At 42.1% G+C, this 9,809-nt stretch overlaps 1 protein-coding gene across 1 annotated transcript in view; it reads left to right on the top strand.

The window, feature by feature from the left end:
• The window catches only part of WNK1 (WNK lysine deficient protein kinase 1), a 205,901-nt gene that overhangs the window by 164,853 nt on the left and 31,239 nt on the right, over positions 1–9,809 (top strand). The window contains exons 19-23 of the mRNA XM_019515831.1: positions 1,518–1,691; positions 2,362–2,407; positions 2,562–2,702; positions 3,156–4,606; positions 7,577–7,660. Coding sequence (XP_019371376.1) covers positions 1,518–1,691; positions 2,362–2,407; positions 2,562–2,702; positions 3,156–4,606; positions 7,577–7,660 — 1,896 coding nt within the window. The remainder of the gene's footprint in view (positions 1–1,517; positions 1,692–2,361; positions 2,408–2,561; positions 2,703–3,155; positions 4,607–7,576; positions 7,661–9,809) is intronic.

Genomic DNA, 9,809 nt, shown 5'->3' on the forward strand with positions numbered 1-9,809 from the left:
AACACCAACAGTATATATAACACTTCAAAGTAGTCATGCAAACCTTGTAAAAGGGGCATCCGAACCAAACCATAGAATGCATTTGTGATTTATTTAACTATTGTCTGTATCTTCCATATTCACTATATATAAGCAGATGGATATTTATAAAATCACGCCCCCCCCCTCAAAAAAAAAAAAACAACCAACAAAACCCTTAACTGTACTGCACATGTTTTCCCTGTAGGGAGAATAAGCATGCGACAGTCTTATTGCCTAAGACAGTCTTATTGCCTAACATGGTACTTGATAAGGATTGGATGATATGGTGATGAAGGTAGAGTGAGAACTTTGTAGTGTCCTATCCATCAGTGCCCCATTTCCCTCCCTCCCACCTCCTTCCTTGGGATTAATTCTTGGTGTCTTTAACTGGTAATTAAGCATTTTAGATGCTTTTTTTTTTTTAAGCATGTATCTAATTCTTAATGTAAGAAGCTGCAAGAGGAACTAGTTGAGCTGCCAACTTTCAGTTTAACAGACTGCACCAAGAAATTAACCTGTGATGCCAACTTCTTTGGATAAATGAGACTTGGGCTAGAAATGAAGTAGATCAGCTGTTCCAGGATGCTAGCAGAGCTAATATGTTTCATTGGGTGAAACATTTGTTGCCTATTACCCCACCTGCTGATTTTGTGGAACAGTGGGTATTATGTTCTTTTGGAGTTTGAGGGGCCCAGTCCTGCATGCCCTAGAAATCCTTGCATGGGATCAAGCCCTGGTAGGGCCTGCCTGGCTTTCCAGTCTTTGAGATGTGCCCTGGGGAATCCTGGGACACATCTCCACAAGCAGAGAACCTGGGCTTTCCTTGCTTAGAGACACACCTTTGGGAATCTCGGTATAACTCTGTGAGTGGGGAAAGTTCAGAAAGACACCTACCTCTAGATTCCCCAGGGCACATCTCTAACTGGGGAAAGCCAGGCAGGCATTCTTGGGGCTTGGGAGGGGACCCAGTTGTGCTCAGCAGTTCCTTGGGTGCACAGGATTGGGCCCCCTCAAACACCTGAAGCACCTGCCTGGGGCAGCTGAAGAGCATGGGCTACCCTGGCTCTCACACCACAAAGCAAATAGAACCCACTGCTAAATTGCAGCACAGATTACTACCATCTCTTGTTGTGGCCACAAATTTTGGGCATTTATGGAGCAAAAAAGGACATAGATACTTGTTTGCTTGGCCTTTGTGCCACTTTCCTCTTTGAGTGATAGTCCAGTGCAAATAATGGAGGATCAACTCAGAGCAAACCTTGCTATTCTTGTGGATGCTAGAAAAAGACAATCCCTTTCTGCATAATTTGCAATTAAAGCAGAAGCATCCAGTTAGCTAGATAAGTGGTGCGTTTTGTGAGGAGGAGAGAGGCATACAGGAGTAACTGAAAGATAAGTATAGGTATTTGAATGGCTTGTGACCCGTGGCTTTGGGATTTATTAGTGTCTCCTACCTATTTTTATTTATAAGTCACCGGGTCTTGCTTTATCTACAGGTGCAGAATGAATTTATCCTAGCGACAGAGAGAGATTCATTTGTAGAGCAAGTGCGAGAGATCATTGAGAAAGCGGATGAAATGCTTAGTGAGGATGTCGGTGTGGAGCTAGAAGGTGACCAGGGGTTGGAAAGTGCACAAGCAAAAGATGACAGCTTCTACCCAGGAACCCAGGTAAGTGGATGAATTGGTTATACTCTTTATGTCCTCCGCTTTGAGTGTGGTACCAGTATTTTTGTGAGTACAGTTGCCCAGAAACTGGAATTCCCATTTTGTAGGAAATTCCAAAATCAAAAAACAAAACAAAAATAAAACCGAATAGAGAACTTCATTTAGAAAACTTTGACTCTCTACCTTTCTGACTTTTTTTTTTTTTCTAAGGCGTCCCCAGCATCCTGCTAGGTGGTGAGCTAGAAGCTTTCAAGGTAGTCTACCCACTAGACTGCCAAGAAGCTGGGTAGGCAAGTTGGGAGGAAGCTGTGCAGGTTTTGAAATCCCCCTGGAATGTGGAATGTTTATATAAACTTTTGTGTAACTTTGAAATTGCCATGCTTCCCTGGAATGCTTTGATGAACTTCTCATCAGAACAGAATTCTGATAAAATTATATTCATCAGAAAAATGAATGTTAACTTTGAGATCTGCTAAACAGTAATGTGAGAGGAAGATATAAAACATGCTAATGAAGGAATTGTGCTTGTTAACTAGGTACATCTTCACTAACTGGTTACTGTAGTTGGATTTATGGTATTGTATACATTTTATCAAGACAATATTCTTAAATACCTTCTGCTTTTACTGTGAAGTGCAACCACTTAAAACTTTAACTTTTTTTGTCTTTGCAGAAATTGGAGGGGGAGTTCAAACAGCCTTCTATGCCCCAAAGAATAGGTAAACTTTATAATGCTTTTTCAATAGGCTACCAGTCATGGTTTCCTTCTACTGATGGATGAAAGCATGTGTAGAGTGCATAGCCTTCATGGTGGGACATGTTGTAGCAAGCAAGATATGGTGCGTGTTTAATTACTGAACTTCTTTTATTTAGGTGTTCCCCCTAGCTCCTTCACCCAAGTTGTCCATTCTGCTGGAAGACGATTTATTGTCAGTCCTGTCCCAGAGAGTCGGTTAAAAGAACAGACGTTTTTCACCTCTGGTGTTCCCATAGGAAAGGAAATTCCAGATGTGGGTAAGTTAGCCTGGGCCCTCATTTTGGTGGCTAAATGTTCATTCATATGTTCAATTAGTGAGACTCAATTCAAGTGGCCAGGTCCTAAAACAGAATAAAAACAAAACCACAAACTAAAGTATAAAGAACTGATTGTTCCAGTTAAAAATAAGTGTTTTGGACAGTGCTATCCATGATTTCTCTCTACCTGCTCCCCTTCTTCCCCCACAAAAGCCCAAGATGTTTCCTAATTTTTTGATATGCTAGGCTTTCACAGGGTTCTTAGGGTGCCTTAATCCTAATTTACAATACGTACTCTGGTTTTGTAGTCCTAAATCTTTTCTTTAAAAAAAATAAAAAATAAAAAAAATAAATCATCTTTATCATGCCATATGTAATTCAGTAGTGGGAGATGAGACATACTTTAGAAAACTAATTTAGGTGAACTAACCTCTCTCTCTGTCTTTCTTCCAGTTGCTGCCTCTCTCTCCCATGGTCCTGGGATGAACCTCTCTCACTCTGCATCATCACTCAGCCTGCAACAAGCCTTTTCTGAGATCAGACATGGTCAAATAACTGAAGGACCCAGCACAGCTCCTCCAGTTTTTAACCAGACTGTACCACCATTTCCACCTGCAATTACTAGCATGGCTGGAGGCCCACAGCCTTCATCGGTGACTCCTTCGGCATCTGTCCCTTCGACCACTGGCATTTCTCTTCCAGTAACTCAGTCTGTTACATTGATTGCAGAACAAGTGACCTCTGGAGTGGCACCAAGTACAGGTCTATCTGATTCTAGTCCTCCACCTCCAGCATCGCAGTCTGGGCAGCAAATAGCTGGAGTGACTTCCAGCATTAGTGCACCTGCTTCTTTTTCAGTAGCTACCACTTCACAGACTACCCAACTGACTGGAGAAATTATCCCTAGCGTCAGCATGCCTGCTTCCTTAGCGCTAACACAGCAGATTTCTGGAGTGGCTGCCCTTGTTAGTCTGCCAGGTGCTGTACCCCCACCTGCGACATCTCTGTCTGTTCAACAGATTGGTAGTAGTACTGCAGCTCCAGCAGCTCCACAAATGTCTATCTCAGCTGTAGTTCAGAATGTGGTTTCACAGCCTTCTCAGCTGAGTAGCAGTAGCTGTACCCTCAGCCAGGCAGAAACGGTTGTTGTTAGTGCGCCACAACCGCAGCCTGAGAGTACACAATTAGTAGATAAGCCACAGCTCTGCAGTGCATCTGGGCTGTCCCTTCCTATCTCTGTACCACTGTCCTCAGCAGTAGTGTCAAGTATGTCCAGTTCCATCACTCAGCCAGCAGTGGCACATCCTTTACTTATCCCATCGGCACTTGTATCAACACCCGTTTTACCCCAAGCAGTAGGTGCAGTCTCGACACCTGTATTGCCTCAAGTTCCTTTACCTGGCATCCTCCCGCAGCCAGTTGCAAACCTACCTGCAGTACAGCACACTTTGATACACAGTCAGCCTCAACCAGCTCTACTACCCAATCAGCCTCATACTCACTGCCTTGAGGCAGATGTTGACACTCAGCCTAAAGCACCTGGTATTGATGACATAAAGACCCTGGAAGAAAAGCTACGATCTCTCTTCAGTGAACATGGCAATATTGGAGCAACTCATCCATCAGTATCTCTAGAGTCATCACTGGTAATGGAGACTCCACTCATCCCTGGCATACCAACCACAGCTGTTGCACCAACTAAGCCCATGACATCCATCAGCACTTCTCTGCCACCTACGAGTTTGCCCCTTGGACCAACTGGTTTAGTGGCAATGACACCAGTAGCCACACCTGGGCAAGTGGGAACCCCAGTCAGCTATGTTTCAGCACAAGGCAGCATTGCAGCAGCAGCACCAGTGAAACCAGGGACTCCTCCCTCAAAACCACCTCTTAGCAGGGTACCGGTAAGCAATGTAGCAGTTTTGTAAACAGTTTCTAGTGTACCTCAGCAGTCTTTCAAAGAAGACTTCTTTTGTAGCAAGACCTGAAATCAAAACAAATGTGGCCAGTCTGCATTTCTTTGTTTTATTTCAGTTATGATGTATGAAGGAGAGAGAATCTTCTGTTTACTGTATTGCATTTAAATCTTTTCCTATGGAAGCAAATATCATACTGTATATTATATCTCAGTAAGACCCAAATAGGCTAGTTTTGGAGGAGGAATAAATAAGCAGGTTTATTAGGAAACAAAAAAACCAGCAGATGGGTGTTTTCAAATCTATTTGACTTTGGAAATCTTTAAAGTAGCAGTCTTATTCCATTCTCTGTTTTGGTAGTCAGGCATAATGTATAGGGAGACTGAAGCTTCTCCATAGTTGAGCCCTGCCTTCTGTTATAAACCCAGCCTTTAGGTGTGGCATTGTATCCTCCCAAGATCCTAACATCATTTGTGTTTTGAGGTTAGTTTTTCCATCTTCCATGTGTGTAGATCTGAATAACCAAATTTTGAGACCCTTTTGTGTAGAGAACACTTGACAGTCTGCAACATCCATCCATGGAGGAGGTAGGGGGCAGAATATTTGTACTTGCACCTTACCAGGGAGAGTCCAGGACAGCTTTTTTCCCTCAGGTACAGGTGGGAAATGTGGCATCTCTCCATATGGTGATGGCACTTTTTTTATCTTGGTCTCAAGCAAACATAAGACTAGAGAAGGAGCCAAGGAACTTAATACAGGCCATGAAATGAATTCCATTTTATGATATAATGAGGCACCATCATTAAACAGACATTTAGTAGGATCAGGACAGGCAGCTGGACTTCTAGACACAAGTAGACTGCCTTAAAGATTTCCACTACTTCATTTCCATCTGCCAGTGTCAAGAGTTCCTGAGATCTGCAGGTTTCCCTGACCTCAGTTGGTCTTGCAGTCTTTTTGCTCCCTCTTATAATTTTTTTTCATCCAGATTTTGTATTCCTGCTCCCTGTCTTAGATTTGCATCTTTGAGGATTTAATATAATGTATGGGTGTTTCCAAGGACTTCTGTCTCGGGTAGACCTGTGGTTTTTACTGATCTTCCAAGCTCCATCTTGGAGCCTGGTAACAGGGAAGTAAATCAGCCTTGGAGAAAAAAATTAAACATGCAGAGGTGAAAGATGGATATAGTAACTTGAGAGACTGTTCATGAAGAGGTTGAATGGCAACAGGTTGTTGCTGTAGTTGTTTGGCTTCCAAGCTTTTTGTGTAACTTTGGACCATGACAGGTATCCATCTCCAGTTAAGGCTGCAATTACGGATGAGTCTTAAACTGCAAGCAGAAGCTTTGCTAAGCTGGTAGATGACTGATGTTAAACAACCATAAGTACCTGTACTCACTTCATTTGTCTTATGGTGGCAATTGGGACCAGGTCCTCGTGGTACTAGGTGGCATTAAAACACAAGAAATACCTGCTGTGAAACAAAGATTAAAAAGTTTTACAAGAATGTTGCGCATGCAGGTGTTTGGGGAGAGGAACATAAATGCAGAAAAGTCAGACTAAGTTGAAAGAGCCAAATATCTGAAAATAAAGTAACAGAAGATGAGAACCGGTAATGTGATGATGTGGCTGTGATCCATAGCTATAACTTCAAATGTTTGTGTTTAATTGTATTTGCATCTGAATTATATGTAATGTTTTGTTGTGGAAAACTTCTTTGTAAATTTCTTTACCTGTAAATTGTTTACTTATTTTTAAGTTTAATTTTAGGTTAGCGAAGCTTGCCTAGAACTATTTAATGTGTTTTGAAGTTAAATCTTCACATTCCTATTTGAGCTTTGGGGAGAGCAACAGGAGTGTGCCTTCAAAGCATTCAGTGTAGTTTAAGGCATTAGTATCTAACATGATCAATATGTACTTTGCAGGGGCTTTTAATGCCTTATCTCTCAGTTTGAAGTGTAAAGATAATTTGGGGTTCGCTTATTTGTATGAATGACATTCTGCCTTATAGACTTCTGGCAGATAGACTGAAGAAACTGTGATGCAACAAGAGACTCTCCATTTTTTGTTTGCTGGCCTGCAACAGAGAAGGCTAGTAGCCAGTGTCCCAAAGCTATTGTACCTGCATTCTGAAGTCTGCCAGTTGTGCCCTTGAGGCTTGGACATAAGATGGGGAAAGAGTTAAAAATCCATGCAAGGCAATTCAGTTATTTTAGTTGTTACAGAAGTGGGAGGGCTTAAGAACTGACTGGAATGTGCTGCCGGACTCTGCTATGAGGCTTAGGTGCCTCATTCTACCTTTTCTCAGTCTCTCTAACCCTTTCCATATAACCTGGCTAGATTTCCCCTTACCAAGGTGCATGTCCCAGTCATCTGCCTGGGCTATCAGTGACTGTAGGTTCATGAAGGTGATGGGTTAAAAAAAAATGATGCAGGGGGTAACAAATAATGTATCTGTATGGGTGAAAACTTCCTCATGCATTAGAAGTGCCTGTTTTCTTTCTGTAAGAATTGCTTGGAGCGGTATGCTACATTGCATGTATTCTGCCACTATTAAACAGCAGTGGAATCTGGATATAGAGGTGTCACAAGGAAACTGGGTCCAGTTTGATCCCTTTCTGGGTGGCTTTGCTTAAAATTCATCTGCCTTTCTATTGGGAATTATTATGGTAACACTTCTCGTGAACCTTCCATAAAGATCTTAAGGTTCTGGTTCATAACTCAAGTAACTGATTTAAATTGAATTGTGATAGGCTGTTTGTTTCCCTGTGGCACCTCAAAGTTAAAAAAGCCAGTAAGTATCCTAGTTGCAGCAAATGTTACCTAAAAATCCTTGCTTTCTTCCTAGGAAGTCTCCAGAGGGGAACCTTTTCAGGGTGATATGACATATTGTAACATACTGTCTGATCCTTCTGTTTCCATGTCTGACGGACTCGCGTTTCCTGTTCATTATCCATAGGTGCTACCAGTAGGTCCTGAACTTCCAGCTGGCACTCCATCCAGTGAGCCGCTGCCACCCTTTCCAGGACCTTCACTAACTCAGGTGCTATACAACTTGGCAGACTTTCTATCTTTCAAAGAGCATGTTCCAATTAAACACTTCATTGCATGGTCTTGGCCTTCACTTTCTCCTCTTTTGACTGTATAACTCCTTTGTATAATTGCAGCATGGACCAGAAGGTTGGAAAGGCTCACCTTTGGGATAACAGACTTTAATTTGAGCTGTAGGACCAGTGAATCGAGCTTAACTTTTGCCATTTTTTGGTTTGAGAGAGCTCTTAAATTAGAAACCAGTGTCTGCACAGAAGTTTGCACCGGGATTTTTTTTTGGAGAGCTTTAGCATAGATGCTAGTTTGTCACACAGCTAGGTTTTGAAGTATATGTCTTCACAGCAGTATATCTGCAGGTACATTAAGCATTGCCTTTCTGAGTTTCTATTGCCAGTTAAAACTTCTGTAGAGTCCAGCAAATCAAAATAGAATATATTTCTGTAAGATGTTTTCATTGTGCATTCTATCACATAAGTGCAAAACCTTTTTGAATCCAGGCGACAACTTCAGAAATGGCCTTAAGGTCCAAGTCAGTGAAGCTAGCTAAAGCAAAAAACAGTTTTTGGTTTTCTTTGTTTGTTTTCCAGGGACACACACTCTTTTGCCAAATAAAATGCACTTAGTGAATGAATTGTAAGCAAATGAAAGGAGACATTTAAACAATGCTGCTAAAGTGGGCATCCTAGCTGATAGTAGGATCTAGTAGCAAAATTATAACTCTGGAGGGAAGACTAGATATTGCAATACAAAACTTTATGCTGCAAATGCAAAACCACTACCTAGTTTCACATTTTCAGAAAACCCCATGGGTATTGCCAGAGATTCCAGTGTTAGTTTGTACTAGTTTTTATCACAGCTCTTTTAAAACATCCAGTGCTGATTTTTAAGGGCTGTTGTTCAAGCAGACTTGAGATATGCATTGAGTGAACATTTGCCGCATGGATAGCTGAGAAATTCTCTTTTGTCTTGTTAACTTGAGTTTGGCTTACTGCCTTAAAGATGCACACCTTGCTGACTGTTGCCACCTCTCTTGTTTAAAGTTGAGGGGCGCTTCATACAATGGGTTGTGCAACTCTTGAGTACATTTACAAGCAGTAAAGACTGGCAATAAAATAGAATATTTTCTAGATATGAAGATAGACTTGTGCTGTGTACACACGTTCAAATGATCTGGAAGAATTTCCCCTGGCTTTTTTTTGTTCCTTACCTGGAGATGCCTGAACAGACATGAGAATGCTGAGCCCCTGAAGAGCAGCGAGTTTGCCGTGCTGATGCTGGACAGCCAGGGAGCCCCTGTGCGCACATTTTGGTGTGCTCTGCAGATTCCCTCAGTCTATCTAGAGACAGAGGGTAGCAGTGCATATGGAAGCCCCGATTTACCTGACCCAGACTGCTCAGGGTCAACCTGTGTTTCTCTGCAGCACAACATGGGATTGTCAAGAGGGTGTGTTGTTCCCTGCTCAGCTGAAGCATCAGTCTAGTGAGCGACACTGACTCTTATGCCCCAACCCCAGGGAGCAAAGCATTCTGGGATGCTGGAAGACTGCTGTGGCCTCCCTCAGAAGGAAACGCATACATGCACTTTCTCCTGGGAGTGAATTGACCCTGGTGGTTCCTGGGCTATTTTTGTCTTTGGAGTTGCCATTTTTGTTCTGGGAGAAAAATCCTGAACATCTGTACACTTGTGGCTCCTCCTGGGAGAGCAGGAACTCTCCCAGGAGAAACGGAGTGTACGCACATGGCTGTAATAAGCAACAGCTCTAGTGTCAGACAATTATTTTGTGAAGAAATGCAAGCTCCATTTCTGTTTTGAAGCTGCTGTTTAAGTGTACTTTGCCTGCAGATGTAACCCAATTTTGAGATTTTAAACTTGTCGAGGAAATATGGATTCAAGTAGGCATCTGTTAATGCCTCTCAGACCTGCAAAATTACCCTTTTATAGATAAACCTTTACATTTATTATTAAAACTTTTCTAAAAGTATTAACCTTTTTTGGGGATGAAAATTTTCATGCATTTTTTTTGTCCAAAAGGTGAGTTGTTCTGGAGTCCTTATCTAAAAATCCTTTCTGCCATATTTGTTACACATGAAACTATTTTCTCCTTTTTTAAAAGATGCAACCCCCCCCCCCCCCTTTTAAA

The sequence above is a fragment of the Gavialis gangeticus genome, unplaced genomic scaffold (assembly GCF_001723915.1).
Source record: "Gavialis gangeticus isolate Ggan-Ray unplaced genomic scaffold, GavGan_comp1, whole genome shotgun sequence".
Lineage (NCBI taxonomy): Eukaryota > Metazoa > Chordata > Crocodylia > Gavialidae > Gavialis > Gavialis gangeticus.